Genomic DNA, 22584 nt, shown 5'->3' with positions numbered 1-22584 from the left:
AAAGAGTCAGAAGTCAATGCCTTTTTCTTTCTTTCCTTGTACCTCATATTTTTCTTTCCCCCTCTCTTTTTTCTTCCCTTAATTTCCTATTCCTATTTTTCTTTGTATTTTATACACTGATAAAATGTTTCTTCCTCCCTCAACTCTCTCTCCTCAAAAGTATTCTCACCAAAACCTGACAGAAGCCTCCCACCCCTTTCTCTGCCTATTCTTCCCTCAGTCGAAACTCCAGGTTTCCCCCCCCCCCCACACACACACACACATTAGGCAAATGTTAAAACTCTGGTTTTCTGATGCTTTGTTGATAGCTTTTGTTCTATGCAGAATAAAGCTAGCGCCCTAACCTCCCAATCCTGGGGTCACTATGAGAGGGGATCCCATCTGAGATTACATCAGAATCCCTGGCACAGAAGTGATCTTCCCATTTTCCTGCAGATGTTTGTGGTGTTAGGACTACAACATCTGTCTTTAAGGCACCAATGGATTAAATGCCAAATCCAAATGGAGTTCATACATTTTGCTGCTGGAATTAAATTCCTCCAATTCTTTCTTATAGCCTGAGTTTTCTTTATCTTCAAAAGGTCTTTTATATTTTTCCAGAACCTTGGCTAACTGGGAAGCCCTCAAAGGATTTTCATCATGAAAGGAGGTTATTGCAAGAAGCTTGGAAGAAGAGGGTGGGAGGAGGAGGAGGAGGAGGAGGAGAACAGTTCTGGCCTGCTCCCATGAAAACTGTAGAGTTGTGTCCAAGAGTTGACCTCTTTTTAACACGATTTACTAGAGAATAAATGCATTGTTTCTACATGAAGGAAATGTAGCACTGTAGCACAACAGGCAGGGTGTTGAGGAGCAGAAACAAAGGGAACTAGAATGGTTGAAGGCCCTTTGGGAAACATGACCTTCCCTGCAACTAAGATGAACCTTGGAGAATCTGGTTCCAGGCTGGCCTGGTTCTTGTTAGTCCTGGAGGATGATAAGCCCACCAAAGGGGACAGATCACAAACATTTGCATCTTAATAAGAAAGACATGGTCATATTTATTTTTATAAGCAGTTTTATTTAAATATATTTTAAATAGAGCTATTGTTCCAAATACATATTTCACAGATAACATAATATTTTAAATCACAATTTAATTAGACATAAAAGTGTGCAAAGGAAAAAAAAACACTACCAGAGACTTCAAGGAAAAAATTCCTTGAGTTTTCCAGATTAGGGTGGGAAGATATGTAAGATTTAAGAGAAGCCCCCACTGCCAATAACTGCCAATAACAATAAAATAAGCTCAAGTTAAGGCAAGTTTGAAACAAACCCATAAGCATTCTGAAAAGAAGACAGAAGAACATCTTTATTTACAGTAGTCAAACAGTTGAGAAATTGCAAGGCAAATTTCAATGCAGTTGATCTGCATTTTAACTTGAGAGTTTTGACCAGACTAACAATTTGCAATTTGCTTCTAACAGTCCTATAGGCCTGGAGGAAAAACTATAAGGGAATAGCAGAGGCTAAGAAGAGAATTAGAATCCTACTTTTCACCTGCAAGTATTCTTTTTCTCCAACACACTGTTTTTCCCACGAAAAATCCTCAGTTCTGAAGATGACACGCATGTGAGATATATACTAATGAACACTAATATTCTAATCGGTATAGACTAGAAAATCCAATCTCATGGATAAGTCTGTAGTAGTCCTCAATTTACAATTATTCTTTCAGCAATTTGAAATTACAGTGATTCTGAATGGGGGGTTATGACGTATTTGGAATTCCCTTCCCAACCAGCACTTCTTGTACAGCCTTGCTTTATTATCACACCACTCAGCGATGGAAATTTTGGTCTCAGTTGCCATTGTAAATTGAGGGCTATCCTTTATTTAAGTTCAAATATCCCTTCCTCTTCTGATCTAGTGATCAATCTTGCTAAATTTAGATACAGGAAAGGGTAGGTTGTTGACAACTGTCACCCAGACAGTATATATGCTCCCTCACTCCTAACAGAAATGATTATTTCTATCTGATTCCAAAATTGAACTTGAGATTTCCTACATGTAATTTATGTATGCACACAAACCTAAAATTAAAAAGCAATATATTTAAATCTATTAAAACAGCCAAAATCCTAGATGTGTTCCAAAATCCACAAGATGTCAGTGTTCTACAATGAAATAATGAGAGCATGCAAAGTTTTGGCATTCATATATAAGAACATGTAAAAAGTTGAAATCTTTTAAGATTTTGCAACCTTGTATAATTCCAATTCATTTTTTAAAAATATAACATACTTAAAGAGACTGTCCATACTTCCTCTAGAATAAGATAATGCCATTCAAAGAGAAGGGATGGAACAGGTACAATCAGTACAGATAAGGCACATTTTATGGTGATTTCCACATGTCACACTGGGCTATTTCTGGTGCAGAGGACATGCAGTGGAGAACAATGTCCCATGCACTTCAGAAATGCCCATGTTTCTTCGTTCATCAGGCAATGTTGGTTTTCATGCCAAGTGCATACCTCTCCATGCCTTGTTATATCTTGACCAATGATTATGCTGCTTAGAAAATTCTAAGTGTCAAATCTATCTCTCTGACCATTTGAAGGCACCAACTTAGAAAGCTATTTACAGTATGGAATTCTAATTGTAATTAATTGTAATTGTAATTGCTTGTAAGTTGTTGTGCTCAAACATTGGAAGCTTTTAAGAAGAGATTAGACAACTATTTGTCTGGAATGGTATATGGTTTCTTGCCTGAGCAGGGGTTTCGACTAGAAGACCTCCAAGGTCCCTTCCAACTATTATTCTGATTGGCAAATTGACCCAACTGCCTTCCAGCTGAAAATTCTAATGCTGTCCTGGTCATGTCTTTCATACTTGCAAGGTACACCCAACTTAGACTGAGAAATATGTGCACTCCATCTTTGATTCATTTAGAGGATGTTATTTTTCTCAGCTTTTGTTTCTTTGTAGTGTGTTAGAAATCCCGTACGTGTACTGACAAATGTAAGTCACCAGATGCAGCAATCAAGGTTGCTCTCCATGTCATTCCTCTCAAATTCTAATTCAGCTGACATTTCCTAAACATGTACAGGTTGCCTCAGTTTCTTTGATGCCTTTGCACCTCCTGTTGAGCAAAATGGACAGTAAAAAAGCACTGCAAAGCAGCAGCCTTGTGGTACCCAGAGAAGGTGCGTCATAATTCCTTCCCGTTCTGGGTATTTCCTGCAATAGGCAAAACAACCTATAAAGTCATGTGGATCTGGACTAGGGTATCAAGTTTGGTTTTTTTTTTTTTGGCAGTGATTTTTTTTCATGTGCAAAATGAAGAAGGGAGAGGGAAGAAACATGAATGGAGTAAAAACTGAGCAAACAGTGCAACTTCCTCTTCGACACAAAAATACAATGGAAAATCACAAACAGGATCAGCCATTGAAAACCTTACAAACTCAGAAAGAATTTTAGATGTGGAGGATTTCAGGAGCAGCCTTACCTAAAACACAACTAAAAAATACAAAAAAAATTCAACAAAATTACATACATTTGGTTCTGTTCCTTGACCTCTCCCCCTGCCCCCAATCACATTAAATCTATTGGCTCCTATTGCACTTATCCCTATATCTCCCTTAGTTTCACATTTGGCTTTTTCAAACAGTAGCACATTAAAAAAAAAAAAGAACATTGCATTGCTTTATGCAATCCTGCCTCCTAACCTTTCCCATCATTTAACCATGAACTACTTGGCTGCTTAATGAAAATATTATCCTTGAAAGGATTATATTTAGATGTCTTTTTTATTGTAATGTAACAAAAAGAAAGTACTTACAATGACCTCCAAGGAGATCTCAGCCTATTCAAATGCTAATTATGAATTCCTTCTACCATTTAGAGTTATCAGATCTTCAGGTCTGTCTCTATCTCTGTCTCTGTCCCTTTCCTTTTAAAATAATCATGAATATATGCAGCGCAATGTTTAACTATTGGGTCCTTGGTTGGTTCTTTTTCTGCAGATGGTCTATTCCTCTTTCCCTTTATGACAAGGTTGATCTGCAAGAATCAGAAGAAAGCTTTTGACAGCATGAAAGCCTATTGCAGATTCCAGTTGGTCCTTTAGTTATACTCTGTTAGTATAACCAGAATAACTCCTTTAGTTATATACTGGTTATATTCAGGGGTATCCATAGGGAGGGAAGTCAAAAAGTCGAGATGAAAGCTGCAGCCATGCCATAAATGTCCTGCTCTTTTAATGCACATATGCTTAAAAGGGGTCGGAGCTTCAATTGCATGATCAGAGCCACTATCCTGATGACTCCACTGCAAATGTCCTAGGTAAATTGGTCAAGGCTGACCAAAAAACACTAGGAATTTTACTTTTTTTATCTCTCTTCTTTTTTTTTTTTAAGTATTCCTTTTCTCTCAAGCAACACCCCAAAAGGATTAAGTATCTCTGCTAGAAGCCTGAAAGGGCCACTTGCTAATGGCTACTGAAATTAAGCCAAAGGTCACATGTAGCCTTAGGGAATAGGAGCAGAGTCTGGTGAAAAAAAGTTGGCAGAGCTGATACAATTGTACCTTGAAAAGTCCTTGAGCAATAAACAATAGGCACTGAAGTCTCATCTCTGCTTCTTTGTTTGCACAGGTAGAGAGAAGGTTTCAAAGAGATCAGCCTTCGCTTATGTCAAAGAATTTGGTGGCATCACGCAGGACTCAGTCATTTTGTACTCCAAGAGAATAAAGTGATTAATTCAGTAGGCAGGACAGCTTTGGTTTCCACTTGCATCAAGCATCAACAAATGTTTCTTCAGTTTTGATTTTTGTCCACAGATGGTGGTGATGGGTGTTTAAATCTCCTATGGAGGCATCATTTGCTTCGATGCATCTTTTGGCTCAGTTCACAATTCACAAAATCATCCCAACTCTGCTAGGATCTCCCCATTTGATATCCAAGGATATGATGGAAGAATGCTGAAGATTTCCTATCAGTTCCCCTCCTTACTACAGGTGATGCTGTCCCCAAAATTAAAAAGACATTTCCTGTGGCAGAGGAAACATTAGACTTGTGGAAGGAAGTCACCATTCAGTTGTCCTATGCAGATATGGAAACTGAGAAAATGGAAAAGGTTTTCTTTGAAATCAGAGACTTGGTATTATTTCTGATTCTTGTTTTGTTTCATACCCTGAGATTATTTAGTGGGTTTCAGTGCCTGCAAACAATAGCAAACAGATATTGAAATCAAATGACTGAAAGCAAAGCATTATACATTGATTCAAGTCATCAGTCCTAAAGGTGGAAAACAAACCAGAGCGGACTAGGGAAGGAAGCAATAAACAGGTAGGACTCCTGCAGGAGTCCTGCAGATTTTACTCCGCTAGTCATTTCCAGCTATAGCGGGAGGTGCTCAATTCTGTTTCAAGGTCATTGTGCCAGTAAGTGAGCAAGAATACTCTGACCCTAACCCTATTTATCTACTTGTATTGGCATGCATTTAAACTGCTAGGTTGGCAGGAGCTGGCCAAGGATGAGATCTCACCTCATCACATGGCACTTCGATCTCAAACCTGGGCTGCCAGCTTTCCAGCCAATAAGCCCAGCATCTTAACCCCCGAACCACTGTGCCACAATAGATAGGTAAAGAAGACAGATTTTCCCTATCCAAAATAAAGTTTGCTTTTGTTCTTTTGATTTTTTTTTGAAAAAATATACTGTATGTTTATTGATTAGGATAGCTTCAGACTGACCAAGTTGATGACCATGCTTTGGGGAAGGGGAATCACTGGGAGAAGTTATGCCCAATATGCACCCATCCATCCAAGTCTCCAGGGTGCTTTATTTTAGGAATTAACAGCCAAACAAAGAACTAGTATACCTAGTTCCATTTGTCCACAGATAACTTCTTCATCCCACAAAGGCTCTAAACTAAATTATTTGACTTTGGAAATGTTAGCTTAGATGGCACAATTTCTTTATACCATTCTTGTCAATAATCCATGTATCAAAGATCATATGTTGCTATAATGGCACTTTTCTACCCAAATGTAATCTTGTCACATAAGAACAAAGTATAGCCTCTCGATCTTTCTACCTCCACCGGTTAAAAAGTCATAACTCTTTTAACATCTTTATCATTTTTGTATTTTCATAGAATACTTGCTTCTCACCTGGGGTGGAGGTGGGGGAGGAGCTGGTTTACGCTCAAGTTGAGAAGAAGGAGCTGAATTTATTCTCTGTAAGAGAAATACCAGATTATTTATGTTAAATATTAACCAGCCATTTAGTATATGTTGAGTATATTATTGCTAAACTGACATTTGCAAATAACCAAGAGTCCTTGGTTGATTCAATAGTGTATAACTCTAACAAGTAAACAAAAAGAAATGTTGACATCAAATTACTCTTGCCTGCACCAGGCTTGTATAGAAACTTGAGGATTGTATTTGAAAATTGAACTAATAAAGAGTCATTTTGTGGGGTTGGATTTAGAATTTTATTTTATGGATAAAATAGAGAGCTTAAGTACCAATTTTGTTTCTTAATATTGCCCAGCTATCCTCCCCACCCCCAAACGAAAGAGGGCCAAGTATTTTGCTCCAGGACTTTCTGAATAGAATTTTGCAATTGCAACATTGATTCTGGAAGGACATTTTAAATCTCCAGTTAACCCTTGGTGCACTCCTGATCTAAAACTTGGGTTTGGTTGTACAAAAAAACCCAAAAACAACAGCATCAAGGAGTACAGATATATAACATTTCAAGAAATGAGCCAGCTTCTGCCTAATGCCCATGTTTCTAGCACCATTCTTGGATAATTTATTTGCAAGAAACTTTGTAATCCAAGAATATGTGTTTAAAGCAACTTAGCTGGTTACAAAGAGTGGAATTCACTGTTTGAAAGGCAATTATGATGAAGGGTTACAAATTTTGCACTTATATTGGATGGCTTCAGTTTTCTTATGAGAAGTTTATTTGAAAAAGGAACTTTCAAGGATAAAATCTAGAGAGTGTATATTTTTGGGGCCCTTTTTACATGAAGAAAGGGAGTATTTTAATAGTGGAACACGTTCCAACCTTTTTCCATTAAAACTAGAGTTTGGACAAAGCTTGCATGGGAATGCCATCACTCTGTTACTGTACAAAAGAACAAGAGCAGAATTGGAGGGGGGAGTTAAATGCATTATTAGTTTAGAATCTATGCATTGTCACAAGAGACCCAAGTTTAGACACCCTTCAATTTTATTGACCCTTATCTTGTGCCAATTTAGTGTTGACCATTAATTGACTAGATTCTTGTGTATAGGCTTGAATAAATCTTCTATGCTCCAAATTTATGAATGATCCTGTTTCTTTATGCCTGACATTAATCTCTTTTAACTGTGCCCCCCCTCACAAACTCTCTGCTCTTCTCCTACAGTTACTGTCATAGTTAAATTGTCCTAGGTAGTTGCAGATTCAAGAATAAGGTCATAATGCAATTCAATATATTAGTGACAATTCAACCTGCCTTTACAAAAGCATCAGACCTAGACCTGATATACAACATTCCAAAGGCTTTATGCCTTTCTTGGCATTAGGAAGAAAGGACTGAATTACTACACAAGACCTGGAGGGTCAGGCCCATTAAAACAAAATCCCCACCAATAACCCACCAGTTGAAGTTTTTCTCCCATTACAGTTCTTTGCCTTATTTTTCATCCAGTAGTCTGGAAAAATGAAAAGGTGGCTAGAAGGAGTTATTATCCCAAAGCTTCACCCTAGCATCCTGCTATAAAGGAACAAAATGAGTTTGAAGTGTGATGTTTAGGAAGCTGACATACCAGAGCTGGATATATGGTGGACTTTGCTGTTGGAACAGGAGGCGGAGGGATTCTTGGTTTCACAATGGGCTGAAAGGAAAGAAAATTGGAAGGTTTTTTGAGTTGCCTTTGCACACAATTGCCAAGATGCATTTTAAAAAGTGGAACAACATCTATTGTTCAACATCTATTGGAGATCACATTTCCTGTCAGCTTAAAATTTGAGTCTTCTATCTGCAACAAAAATTAATCCTTATTCCCTTTCCCCACCAAATGTGCAATTGTATGAACTCAAAATTCTCAGCATTCTCACAAAGCAAAAAATTTCCATGGTTCTTTGAGGAAAGCTCTAACAGAAAATTCTGAGTGCGACTTTGATTATCTGTGCTCCTGGCATCCTCCCAACAGGGTTGAATTATTGTCGTGCCTTCACATCTGGAATTTTTACTCCTGCCCTGCCAGACTAATTACCTCATTTTGCCTTGATTGGATTTATAGTTACAGTTTTTGTTGACCATATTTTGGACTTGACTCTCTGCAGCCAAAGGCTGTTCCTGGGAGAGTTCTTTTCCAGGCAGAAGGTAACTAGGAGATTGGGGGCAAAGTTAGAGCTAATAAAGGTTATCTGACTGTGTTGCCTTTGTGCCATGCCCCGGGTCATCACACCTAGTGCCAATTTAGTGCTGACTGTAAGTTGACTAGATTCTTGTATATAGGCATGAGCAATAAATCAGCTTAATTGGAACTTAACCTATGGTCCTCTTTCTTCGCAGTGTGATAATGACTTAAGAAAACATCTTAGATAAGTTCCTCACTGTTTCACATGAAGATAAAATCAGGAAGGAGAACACACACTCAGACACACTCACATTCTATAGCCTTAACTTACAACACATGTCATTGGTTTCTAATTTGTTGGGCTGACAAGTCCTTCAGACTGATTTTCTATATATCACTCAATCTTTGCAACACTCTTCATGGTGTTTTTAAAGTATGGTGCTCAAAACTGGACCTAATATGTTCAGCAAACAAGATTTAACCAGCCAGAATTCAATGGAACCATTTCATCTGGGCACGATGCTTCCATTAATACAGCCCAGGAAGGCCTTAAACTATTTTAGCCCCTGGACTGTCCTATTCTGTTTATCCTTGGCAGTGTTGTTACAACAAAAACTGGTCAAGAGATGTGTATTACTTGCCATGAAATCACCTAAATGCCCTCGGGCTACACATATCCCTTTGGGTATTGATATACTTTACTCATAATGATTGACTTGTCATTGGTTATTTTCTTGAAATTTGCCTAATTCAGAACAGAATTAGAATGTTATTGGATAATTGACATAATTCAACAATTTGCCTCTCCAATTGATTTGTTACCAGTTTATGAAAAGACCTCTGTTGGAAATGCACTGCAGAAAATACTACATTAATGGACAGTTTGGGAAATTTAAGCATAATACTCCATATCAGTGTTTATAGATGAAGAACAGTTGATTTCTTGTCTTCAAAAATACTCATCCCATAAGATTTTCACTTTTCTATAGGCTACACAGAATGAGGCATGACACTCCAAAAAGAGGGGGAAATTGTCAGGGAACTAGTAGAATCAGAGGAAATATCTAACAGTATTCTGAAGTTGTTAGATCAAATGACCATTTATTTAGAAACTTACCATTCTGGCATTTTCATATGCGTGTCGTAAAGGTTCATCTGGGATTTTCTGTTAATAATGAAATAGTATCAATTTAATCAGTTGATTTTTCTAACAATGTGTGTGAACTCCCTAATTTTGTAGAACTCCCTTATGATAGAATCATGATGTTCGTATAACATTGCAAATTATGCAGGTTATCCCTACTCTATACAAGGATTTAGAGTGCAGAAAGGAAATAATAATTAAAATAATCAGAAACTGCTTATTATGTTTCAGACTATGATATGGATTTTTCAACTGTCAGGTTAAAAAGTGTGCAGATTATTTGTTTTCATTTGCAACATTCTAGATCTTAAAATTGTTAAGTTTGAAAAAAAATCTTATATGCATATCAATTTTTCTAAAGTACAATTACATTCTCTCTATATCTGCTCATAAAGAAGTACATTGAGTACAATGGGTATTGCAGCCGAACGAACATTAATAAATTAGGGAGAATTTTTACACATTTATTTAAAATCCTTCACATTTGTCAAGTAACTATATTCATATATTACAATAAGCTATCTTGTTCGAATCATAAAATATTGTATGAGCCACAATACTTAGTTTACATTAAACCATAAACCATGATTGATAAACTATAATATTCTGATTCATACAACATGCTATCCTGAAATAAAATAACACTTACTTGACTCAATGTAGCGTGTACATTCACACCACTGACAAAGCACAGCATATTTGATTTGATTTGTGAAATATCTGTATTTTGTTTGTTAAAGAGTATGCAAGAATTGTTCCATTGAATTTTACTCACAACATGAACTTCTGGTGTATTTCCTTGGAGTGAAATTGGCAGGAGAAATCTAGAAGAATTTATCTAAAAGGAAGAAACAGCCAGACTTTTTGAGTATATTGGTTTTAAAGCCAATATCTTTAAATACTTAGCCAGATCAGGTGCACTTCCATACATATGTAATTTCATTAAGGTTAACCTTAATTATTTTGTGTTGCTTTCTTTACAAAAACATTCTATTGAACTTATTGTGCAAACAATAGGTTCAGTATTTAAAGCAATTGTGTTATTTTTGTTTTTGAAAACAAGAAAGAGTTGTGTTGCATCTTGAAAGATAACAGATTGATTGACGTTATCTTACAATCAAAGCAATAAAAGCAATAACATGTTTCTCTATATATATAACGAATAAAAAGGCAAGCATTTTGTCTGTGTGTTGATGAAAAGCACCCACATTTAGCAGTTTCAAAATCATTGTGCATGGGGTAAAGAGCCTCTAAATCCACCCAGGTACCCCAATTCCTTAAATTGCCACTGGGGAACCATTCTTCTTATGACTTATTATGAAGCCAATGGATAAAGCATTTTATAAAATTTAAGTGTTCTACTCTGTCCAGGCAGCCCATTTGACCACTCACCTCTGGATCATTGAACACTGGACCAAGATGCTGTTTCCTCTTTTGATCTGTACCAGAGAAAGGATTTTTGGCTACAGGTGCACTTTTGTGAATGCTGCCATAAAATAATAGAATATTATAGTTAGGATAGGATTCTGAACCCAACACCAAAGTCAAGGTAACACTAGAAATACAGTAAATGTCTCCCTCCCTTCCTTCCTTCCTTCCTTCCTTCCTTCCTTCCTTCCTTCCTTCCTCCCTCCTCCCTCCTCCCTCCCTCCCTCCCTCCCCCATTCCTTCCTTCCTCCCTCTCTCCCTTTCTTTCCTTCCTTCTTTAATTCCTTCCTCATTCCCTTCCTCCTCCACTCCTCCCTCCCTCCTTTCTTTCCTTCCTTCTTTAATTCCTTCCTCCTTCCTTTCCTCCTCCTCCTCCCTCCCTCCTCTCCTTCCTTCCTTCCTTCCTTCCTTTCTTCCTTCGTGTTAAGATAACTAGTTACCTGATATCCTAGAACTTATTTTATACATACACTATAATTCAGTTCATACTATAATTCAGTCTCGTAACTTCATGAGAGATTTCCTGAACTGAATATCCAGTTTTATACAGCTTTTTCCAAGTCAGTATACATTCAGCCTCTCCATTAATTCAGGAAAACCCACTACTGCTGTTTTATGGGACTCAGCAAACTCCCCACACTTAAAAGAAGCTTGGCTGACGACATTCAAAAGCTTCACCTGTCCCCTTGTTTCTTCTTTAAAATGTAGCAGCGGAAGAGAACTGCAAGGAAAATGGCTGTGGCTACTGAGACTAGTACCACAGTTACAACAATGATGATTATATCTAAAAGATAAAGAGAAAAGGCTATGAATAGATTTGATTAAATCACAGTGGAAACATAGAGACAATCCATTGAAAATTATATTGCTCCAAGTCCTGGCATTTCTCACCCATGCAATAAGAGTTTTTCCTAAGAGCCACTGTTGAGAATTGTCTAGAATGTATTTATTTATTCAATTATTTTAATTTTAGTGCTACACAACTCTGAACCAACTCTGGGCATCAAATTTAGCCCAAGAAAACAAGTAATATGAAATAAACCTCATTTCATGAATGACTTCAACTAATCATCATCCTTTAAAATTAATCTAACTCAACTCCATGACCTTTAGATACATTGGGATTACAGTTTCCTTATTGATTAATAATTCTGGTTCAAAGAAGATCTAACTGACCTCCCAAGATAGTCTTGTAAATGGATGTAGCAGCATAATTAAGAAAGCAAACTATCATCTGTTAAATCTATACCTGGATTTTCACTATTAGGTAGCTTAAAATTAATCACAATCTTGCTATCCTTGTTGAATGAATTACAGAAAAGATTAAACTTATTTTTCCCTTCTTTTCATTTCATGTGCACAATGAGATTAAAAATAGAACTTCCAATTAAAGTATAGTTTGCTAATAGTTAACAATATTCAGTTGCTAGATAATAATACAAGGAGATATCAAACCCTATTTCCAATAAGGATTGTTTAATTTGTCTAAAAGTCAAATAAATCCCCATTTCCATGCAATAATTTAGTCCAAAATTCATGTGGATGTTTTCTAATATATGAACTGAGGCTAAACCATTTTAGAGATAATTCTTTATTACTTACAATATGGAACTAATGAAAATTACTTAAGTGATAACTTTCGAAAATCAGAAAAAGGAATACAAGGGTATTGCTTTGGATAAAGAAATGACAAATACAATTATTTTTATAATAAAATGGAATAACTCATAGAATAACTGATTTATCATTTATGGAAAGGTCATAATGGCATTTAACAGATTTAACAGATTAACAGAGTTGGAAGGGACCTTGCAGGTCACCTAGTCCAAACCCACCGCCCATGCAGGAGACCCTACACCATTTCTGACAGATGGCCGTCCAGTCTCTTCTTGAAAGCCTCCAGTGATGAAGGTCCCACAACTTCTGAAGGCAAGCTGTTCCATTGGTTGATTATTTTCACTGTATAAAATTCCTCTTTATTTTAGGTTGAATCTCTCCTTGGTCAGTTTCCATCCATTATTCCTTGTCTGGCCTTAAGGTGCTTTGAAAAAACAGGTTGACCCCCTCCTCTTTGTGGCAGCCCCTCAAATATTGGAACACTGCTATCAGGTCTCCCCTGGTCCTTCTTTTCACTAGACTAGCCATGCCCAGTTCCTGTACCCATTCTTCACATGTTTTAATCTCCAGTCCCCTAACCATCTTTGTTGCTCTTCTCTGCACTCTTTCTAGAATCTCAACATCCTTTTTTACAGTGTGATGACCAAAACTGGAAGAATTATTTTAGGTGTGGTCTTATTAGGCATATCACTAATCTTCATAAAAATAATAAATAGATCCTTAAAATGTAACGATCGGATGGATTTTCTCCCTATATATTTTATCCACAATAAAAGATGTTCAGGAGATGAGAGAAGAGGGATATCCATTAGAGCAGAGGTACCCAACTTCCAGTCTGCAGACTAGTACTGGTCCGTGGCTCATTGGGAATTAGACCACACAAGTGGTGGGTAAACACACAAAGCTGCACAAGCAGCGGGTCCTTCCGCAAAACCATCCCCTTCCCCTCCCCCATTCTGTTGCCACTGCTGCCAGTCCACAGAGCCAGGAAAGTTGAGGATTGCTACATTGAGGGATGCCCACAGGTGGTAGTGAAAAATATAAATTGGTGGTTATGATGGTAAGATTGAAGCTCCGCCCACTTGTATCGATGTTATGGTGCCCATGAAAGGAGGCCAAGCTTCAATTACACTCCTGCAGGTACTAATATGCCTGTTTTTAAAAACATATCCTACCTCTGACCTATTTATTGGTACCAGCTAAAAAGAGTTCCATCCATCGTTTCCTGTTTTCTGATGAAGATGTCATACTGTGGTGCATTTGCTATAAAATATACTGAGAAAAGAAAGACCTCCCAAACGTCCAGTATTAGCATTTGCAGGTGGAGTAGCAAATGTCATTAGGGCAATCCACTCACCCCAGGGATTATGTCTCCAGAACCTATCTAATCACTTTCTGCGGGGAAGCTGTGGGAGACAAGTGGCCCCCTGAATTAACTCACATTTATTTCCTGAGGTGTCACAGTGAGGCGGTGTTGATCCTTCTTTACATTGGCACTGCAGTTCATGGTCACATACCTAGGATAGCAAAGACCAGTATTAATCTTTGAAACAAATACAAGGGCCAAAAAAGCAGTCAACATTTCTCTTGCATTTTTATGAAGCCCAAAGAAGGCAGAAAGTACTGAACCATAAAACTGAACCAAATTAGGCAGACAAAAAGATGGAAATCCATTTAAATCCCACACAGAAAAATAAATTAAGGGTTTCTACCAAAGCTTTTAGGATTGTTTAAATAAGTACCAAAGGCTATCTAAATAGCTGGTCACTATTTTTTTAATCTAGTGGTCCACTGCGTTATTAGACTAAGTCTAACAACAGTACAGTGTGGACAAAGTGTTTCTTTTTTTGATATTATGAGAGTTGTGGTCAAAGCATTTCTATAGCAGGATGAAAAGGACTAAATCAAGCTTTGAGATTTCTTGTGGTGGACAACGATATCAGGATAATATTAATTTAGAGCAAATAGCAAATAGTTTTCAACCGTCCCTCTCCCTCTCTCTCTTTCTCCCTCCCTGCCTCCCTTCTTTCCATCCATCCATCCATCCATCCATCAAGATCCATCCATCAAGTTTGTTTACTGCCCCATTCCAGTCAGACTCTATCAAAGTGCACCAAAATTAAAATAGCACACTGATGTTAATTCAAAAATGACAAGGTAGAACAACATAATTCAATACTAAATTTTAATTTTGGGATTGGTTGACTCCACCTTTAGTCCTCAAAAACTGGAAGTACCAGATCTTCATAACTTTTTATAGGCCATGGGAGAGGGGGCATTCTCATTTGATTTATTAGTATTTGACTATTCTAACATGACACCAGGTTTTGATCTAATTCCATTGCTACCTGTTAATTTTAAAGCTCAATTTAATGTAATTTAGACTTTAAAGCCATAAACTATTCTGGGCTTGGTAAATACAGAGGTTCATGTCTTTCTAAGTTCTACTCACACTTAGAAAAAAGAACCTGAAATATTTTTAACATCAAGGATTCTGGAAAGCACTTTTTGGGGGGTAGGTGGTTGGTGTTTATTTGTTTAATAACATAGAACAAAGAAAAAAGAAAATAATAAAAGGGAAATTATGTAAATTATGCATGTATGAATACGCATAAAGTTTTACCTAACCGTCAACTTGCTCTCTGCCCAACAAAACCATTTTTCATTTAGTTCCATTTCTGCCTTAAATGAAAATTATTTTCATGATGGATTTTACTTTCAAAGTTACTATATAGATGTTAGTTGTAAAATTATAATCATAATAATACTCATTTTCATTTTTTAGTGCAGCAAAACCTATTTAGATATAGATGTCAATATCACCATAAGAACATTTACAAACACACTCTAATGAATATTTTGCAGATGCTTCAGACTTGCAGAGAATACTGTGGGGAAAAATGTGAAATCCCCAAGTATATGTGCTGAACACATTCCAGATAGTTCTCAACTTATGTCCACAATTCAGCCCAGCATTTCTGTTGTTAAGCGAAATGTTTGTTAAGTAAGTTTTGCCCCATTTCACAACTTTTCTTGCCACTGTTGTTAAGTGAATCACTGAAAGCGTTAAGTTAGTAACACGGTTGTTAAGTGAATTGGCTTCCCCACTGACTTTGTCAGAAGGGTGAAGAAGTTAGTCACATGACCCCAGGACATTGCAATGGTCATAAATATGAACCAATTGCCAAGCATCTGAATTTTAATCACATGACCCCAGGGATGGTGTAACAGTCGTAAGTGTGAACAACAGTCATAAGTTACTTTTTTAAAACCCGTTGTAGTTTTGAACGGTCACTAAATGAACTGTTGTAAATTGAGGATTACCTGTAAGCTTTATATAGGCCAAGCCCGAAGCAGAACAGTCTTAAAGCCCATTGAAGGGCATAGAGAATACTTTAACCAGAATATAGAATACAAAATGCTTACAGAGTATCCGATGCATTTGTGTGAACAGTTGGTCGATCTGTAGGCAGCTTCTATCTCAACACACTGCCCGTTGTTGCAGACCTAAAAGTCAAAGGAAGAGATTATAAATAGAATAAGACAACAGTTTCCCACACAACTAAACTCTGTTATTCTCTAGAACAAAACCAGGATATTCAATAAATTTCCTCCAAGTTCTATATTGTGTATAAAGACAGGGATGTGTGTGTGTGTGTGTGTGTGTGTGTGTGTGCGTGCAATTCCTGATCCTTTAAGATAAGCTTTAAGATTGCTTCAGCACTTCTAAATGGCTTCACTGAATTGATATCCTTTAGGTCACAGCCAGTTCTACATCTGATTTTTTTTCAACTCTCTTCCACCTGCCCTACGGGGATACCTACAAGTTAAGAGAAAGGACTGTCCCTTGATGTTCTGTCCAGAAATTGATGCCAGGGAGAAGCACAAGGCTCTGAAAAGGCCGGGCATTTTGTTCTTAGAAGGAAGAAACACCCGGGACATTCACCTGAAAAACCTTGGTGGTGCAGTGATTAGAATGCAGTATTGCAAGCTAACTCCGCCTATAGCCTGGAATTAGATCCTGATGGGACTCAAGATTAACTCAATCTCGCATTCTTCCAAGGTCAGTAAAATGCAGAGCCAGATTGTTGGGGCCAATATGCTGACATTCTAAACTGCCCAGAAAGTGCTTAAAGCACTATGGGGCGATATATAAGTCTACGTGCTATTTCTCTTGCTGATTTGTTGTGGTTGTTGCCTGCAGGAAAAACAAAACAATATAAACAAGAAGAAGGCTAGATGGATTTTCTTCTACATAGATTAACTGTAGTATGCAAAATGTAAATCAGCTTTCACCAAGATCGATCGCTAAATTATTTCGCTGATTACCCCTTACAGCATACAGTTGAGATGTAATCTTTTACTAACCATTCCTTCTCCGCATTTTGTTCCAGGATGAACCAATCCAACATCTTCTGCATCTTTGGATGGAAAACTGGCTCTACATGATAGAAATTCCAGCAGGTTTCCATCTGAGGGCATCTTTGAACCACCTGTGCAATATAGCCTGCCACATTTTACCGCACTGAAAAGAAAATAAACAATTCGTTTTAAAGAAAAAGAAAGGATTAATGTCCCTTTGCTCATTTGCAAACATAAAATGTTCTTGGATTAACGTGATTTTAAAGTAGAGCTGGACAGTCAGAGGTTTGCTCAGCCTCAAAATGAACTTGATTGCATTTAAAAGATAAGTAAAAAAAAAAAATCTCAAGAAGTGTTTCTAGGTTTGTTTATTTGGAGGGAGGATAGAGAAACACAGTTTTTGTATCTCTAATGGTTTCCCTGTTTTTGAGGGAGAAGGTAGTTTGAGTCACAATTCTTATCTTTAGAGCAGATAATGTACAGTACCTGTTATCCACCTGGAAAACTCCTAAAGCAGGCTTGATTTTTCCAGACCTCTAGCCTTAAAATAATCTCTGATTAGTGGATGACAGAAGATGATGTGAGTTGAAATCTAAAGGTTGGGGCAGCGGCATTAAATATCAGAGGGAGAAATTGCCCTGAAAAATGGCCATGATTCCATTTCCATTTAAGAAAAATAAGAAAAAGGGAAATTAAAGATTGAAATAAGGACTGCCCTTATTTTAGTAGGAAAAAAATGGTATGGGGTCTAAACTGTCTAAAAAGCAGAATCTCACATCACTAAAAGATATTGTGGCTTATTGTTTGTTTTGGGTTCAATCTGTGGTGCAAATCTAGCCATTGTGGGTTTTTAAATTGTGTTTATATACTAAGTGCAATTCAGAAACTCAGCCAACCAGGGCTTATTCAAAAAACATTGCAAACAAGCTACTGCTGGGTGATGTCAGCCGGAGAGAAAGGCTGATTGTGCAGTAGTCCTTGACGTAGCACCACAACTGGGTCCAGAATTTCCATTGCTAAACAAAGCAGCTCTTAAGTGAGTTGCACCCAATTTTATGAATCTATCTGCCATGGTTGCTAAATGAATTCACCATTGTTAAATAAATCCAATTTCCTCCATTGACTTTGATTGTTGGAAGATGGCTGAGAAGATGGAAAATGGTGGTTATGTGATCCTGGGACACTGCAACCATGGAAAATACATGCTGATTACCAAACACCAGAATTTGACCACATGACTATAGGGATGTTAGAAGCAGGGGTGGGATTCTACCGGTTCGGACCAGTTCGGGTGAACTGGGTGTTAAATTTGTATCTGGTTTGCTGAACCAGTTTATGAACTGACCAGCTGGCCCTGCCCCACCTCTCGTCCCCGGAGTCTCCATGTGGCCCATTTTCAATGCAGGTAAGTCCAGGGTCCGTGTGGAGCCTCTGGAGGGAGAAAAATGGGCCTTCCGGAAGTACCAAAATTCATGAAATACACCTGTTTCCAGCTTCCAAAGGGTCTCCATATCCCAAGGGAGGCTGTTTTCACCCTTCCAGAGGCCAGAGGGAAGCTTCCAGACCCTCGGGGAGGCAAAAAAAATGGCTCTCCCAGAAGTACTGGAAGTCATGAAATGAGCCTGTTTCCGGCTTCCGAAGGGCCTCCAGAGCCTGTGGGAGGCCGTTTTCATCCTCCCAGAGGCCTGAGGGAGGCCTCCAGTCCCTTGGGAAGGTTAAAAACAGCCCTACCAGAAGTACTGGTAGGCCATGTTCACCACGGCTATGCCTACCCAACAACTGGACAGCACCCAGTTGGTTAGAACCCACTGTAAGTCACTTTCAGTGTTGTAATTGTGAATGGTTGCTGAATTGAAAACAAAAAACACTGTTTTTAAAATACAAATCGATTTGACGGTGCTTATGTACTAAACGTTGTTCTAATACATATTTCACATTCCTGGTTATTTCTCATATTTTAACCTCTTTAAACTATTTCTTCCTTATTTATTTTCTTGCTGATTTCTATCATTTATCCATTTCTACCAGTTTTCCCAGACTGTATAATACCTTTTTTTAAATACCTTCCTTTTTTTTAAATTTTAGAGTAAGTTTATCCATTTCAGCACAATCGTAGATTTTTTGGATTATTAAACTCTCTGTTGGCATGAGGTCTCCTTTCCAACACTGTGCGAGTGCTAGTCTCGCTGCAATGATTATATGCAAAATTAAATATTTTATCTCTTTTGTGTAGTCTCGTTTTATTATCCCCAGTAAAAAAAAAAAAAAAATCTGTTTTAAGTTCTATTTGAAAGGTGGTAATTTCTTTTATCCATGTTTGTATTTTTATCCAATATTTCTTAATTTTGTGGCAGAGCCACCATACGTGGAAGAAGGTGCCCTGTGTCTGCTTGCATTTCCAGAAGATTGGGGTACATATTGGGGTACATATTGGCTAATCTCAAAGGGGCCAGATACCACTGATAACACATTTTATATTGATTCTCTTTATATACCGCCGATTTCATTATCATATAATTCTTTTCTCATATTCTTTCCCAATCCTCCAAATCAATGTTGTGTCCCACATTTCTTGCCCATGCTATCATCAAGCCCTTTCCTAATTCCTCTGCCATCTCAAACTCTAATAAGTAATTATACATTTTTGAAATTGATTTTGTATCCTCTAATAATTTATCAAATTGATTTGGCTAAAGGGTACTTTAAAAGCTCTCATGGCCTCTTTTTATATCCCGCTTTTGCTCCATCTTGTAACTCAAAAAAAAAAAAAAAATTAGCCATTCAGAAATTGACTCACATTTCTGTTGATTTTAGTGAGGAGATAGAAAGTATTTCTTACATTACCCTTACATGATATATCATCATCTTAGTAAATGAGGACCTAGATTGTTGGGGGCAATATGCTGCCTCTGTCAATCGCTTAGAGAGGGCTGTGAAGCACTGTGAAGCGGTATATAAGTCTAAGTGCTAGAGCTAGAGTAGGAAATAATTTAGACCGCTTACTTTGGTTTACATGAAATGCTTATACCATTTGCATTTTTGCAGTGGCCATAATAATTCCCTTGCTGGTTTTTCTTAAAACATGAATCTGCAGCCACTTTCCCACCTGTAAGAGAGAGTGAGGAAGAAGCATAAATACTTGAGTGGGTAACATGCCAGGATGAAGAATGGCTTAAGACATCTCAGAGGAGTTCCAAATAATTTAGCTAATGTCCACTTCTTTGTAACCGATTATTTTGTAACCCATTACTTATCTCATCCTCATTATGAAGCATTCACTACCTCATACAGTGTTTCTATAAACTTGGTTATTCCATTTTATAAACACAACTCTTATCCAACTTGCAGAAGACTACCTGGTAAATCAACGTCGAGAAATCTGAATCCAGATTCCTTCTACTATATCCCCCCCCCTTTTTTTTAAAACTTCATCACACTCATAGATATATTTCTGTGCTGGAACGTAGTGAAGAGGTGGAATCCCAGGAGGCAAGGCAGGGTGGGGTGAGTTCCAGAGAAGTAAGAGGGAGGTAGGCAACTCTGCCTGGATATCATGTGTGAGAGAAAGATGGTGGAGACACCTCCTCCCAAAGAGTATATTGTAGATTGAGTTAGCGAAGACCTTAGTCTGACAGGATTTTGTCCATAATATGAAACACTAAAGAACTCAGCTTATAAGAATCATCATGTATCATTCTTAGTTTGACACGTGTCAATCCCTGGGCATAAGCCTTTTTGAATATAGCTAGATTACTTGCAAAACAATGAAATATTACCATTCTTTGGAACATTACATAATTTCATGCGATTTACTGACCAAAATAAAGATTTCTTTGTTTGAACTGAATGTTTCCATTTTGAAAGCAATGGAAATAAAAGAGTAAGGTTCCATTTATGGTCTAAATAAATGGACTGCACTGGTAAGACCACACTTGGAATACTAGATCCAGTTTTCATCAACGTGATAGAAAAAAAAGTTGTTGAAACCATAGAAAAAAGTGCAGAGAAGATCAGCAAAAATGATAAGAGGTCTGGAGGCTTAATTATACAATGAAGGGCGGTGGGAACTAGATATGAAGAATTAGGGGTGACATGATAGCAATCTTCCAATATTTGAGGGGCTGTCATAGACAAGATACCTGTGGGCAAGACAAGAAGTAATGGATGGAACCTTATCAAGAGATCCAACCTAGCATTAAGGAGAAATTTCCTGACAGTGGGAAGAATTAACCCCTGGAATAGCCTCCCTCCAAAAGTTTGTAGGTGCTCAATCACTGGAGGTTTTCAAGATGAGATCAGACAACTCTTTGTCCAGAATGATATAGGGTCTTCAAGTTGATCAGAGGGTTGGACTAGAAGACCTCCAAGGTCTCTTCCAATTCTGTTCTATGTTCTACAAGAGAGTGACAAGAACCACATCCCTCAACACCTGTTTCTTTTATTATTATGCCAAAGGTAAAGAAAAGTTCAGTCACCAAGTATAAATATTCTTAGCAGACAGTCCCATTTTCAATTTCCATTGTCTCTAATTCAGAACAATGAAAAGGGATGGGTCAATCAGTGGCCCTAGTTAAGTCTTTGAAGAACAAGCTAAATGGATAAAATTCTAAGCATATGACAGTTGGTGTTATTGTTTGTGCTTCTCCAGTCGTATTGGCTTGCTTCACAACACCCATTGATTTAAGACAAAGAGTATTGCAGAATAGTTTTGAGCTATTGCTACAATATACAAAAAATAACAATCTATTTATGGTGTGTATGCATGTGCGTGTGTGTGTGCACGCGTGCACACACACACACACACAGATCTTTCTTTTCAGATTTTTGGTCTACAGTTGCTATCATCTTCAACCATTAGGCCAGGTTCTCAGGTGACATTTGGAGGTTTAAAGCAAAAGATCTGGAGGGTTGAGCATTAAAACCTCCAAAGAAAGACTTTCATCTTGAAAGATTATGAACAAAACACAAATAGAACAGAAATGAAAAGCTTTGTTATGTATAGTAAGGAGAAAATGTCTTTGATCAATACAAAGGATTGCCTTAGGATTTTTTGGTTGTTGTTGTTTTGCAATAGCCCTATTCTAAAATCCTAAGGTTGACTTACCTGGCCCCCAGAGAGCAATACATTGGTCTGCCAAGGTAGGACACTTCCCCATGTAGCAGTAACCTTCGTTGTTTTGGCATGGGTGTCCATTAATGTGGAAGCGATCCTTGGGACACTCAGCAGATTGGCCAGTGCATAGTTCAGGCAAGTCACAGTCATGCTTTACTACCCGGCATACTGATCCTGCTCTCATAAGCTGCGGGCAAGAATAAAAAATATTCCCAGCTATCAGTCTTTAGCAGCAGAGATCAAAGAGCTAAACCAACACATTTCAAAGCCTCCTCTTCATCTGTCTTGAGGGTTACCAATCAAGGCATCCCTGCTAGGTTACAAATGGCTTCCAGGTCTTAAGACATTGTGTGTAGAGCCTACAAGTCCCTGCCTAGAAGTCCCAGTTTCTCTTTAGAATTAGACTAGAATACCTTTATTGTCATTGCATCCCACAAATACAATGAAATTTGAAAGCTACTCCAGCACAGTGCCCCAAATACCACATCACAATCACACTACTGAATAATAATAATAATAATAATAATAATAATAATAATAATAATAATAATAATAATAATAATAATAGGACTAAATCA

The 22584-nt window shown here is 37.6% G+C and overlaps 1 protein-coding gene across 1 annotated transcript in view; it reads right to left on the bottom strand.

The window, feature by feature from the left end:
- Positions 1-3273: 3273 nt before the first annotated feature.
- LOC113445598 (zinc metalloproteinase-disintegrin-like NaMP) overlaps positions 3274-22584 on the bottom strand; it is a 54332-nt gene continuing 35021 nt past the window's right edge. The window contains exons 14-25 of the mRNA XM_026714876.2: positions 21998-22193; positions 19897-19999; positions 16900-17056; positions 15958-16038; positions 13973-14048; positions 11593-11698; positions 10879-10972; positions 10262-10324; positions 9460-9507; positions 7806-7874; positions 6153-6218; positions 3274-5197 (exon numbers count right to left, since the gene is read on the bottom strand). Coding sequence (XP_026570661.2) covers positions 5177-5197; positions 6153-6218; positions 7806-7874; positions 9460-9507; positions 10262-10324; positions 10879-10972; positions 11593-11698; positions 13973-14048; positions 15958-16038; positions 16900-17056; positions 19897-19999; positions 21998-22193 — 1080 coding nt within the window. The 3' untranslated portion in view covers positions 3274-5176. The remainder of the gene's footprint in view (positions 5198-6152; positions 6219-7805; positions 7875-9459; positions 9508-10261; positions 10325-10878; positions 10973-11592; positions 11699-13972; positions 14049-15957; positions 16039-16899; positions 17057-19896; positions 20000-21997; positions 22194-22584) is intronic.

Source organism: Pseudonaja textilis, chromosome 9 (genome assembly GCF_049901715.1).
Source record: "Pseudonaja textilis isolate UNSWEBS1 chromosome 9, rPseTex1.2, whole genome shotgun sequence".
NCBI lineage: Eukaryota > Metazoa > Chordata > Lepidosauria > Squamata > Elapidae > Pseudonaja > Pseudonaja textilis.
Note: the sequence above shows the minus strand (reverse complement) of the source record. Positions and strands in the feature narration are given on the sequence as shown.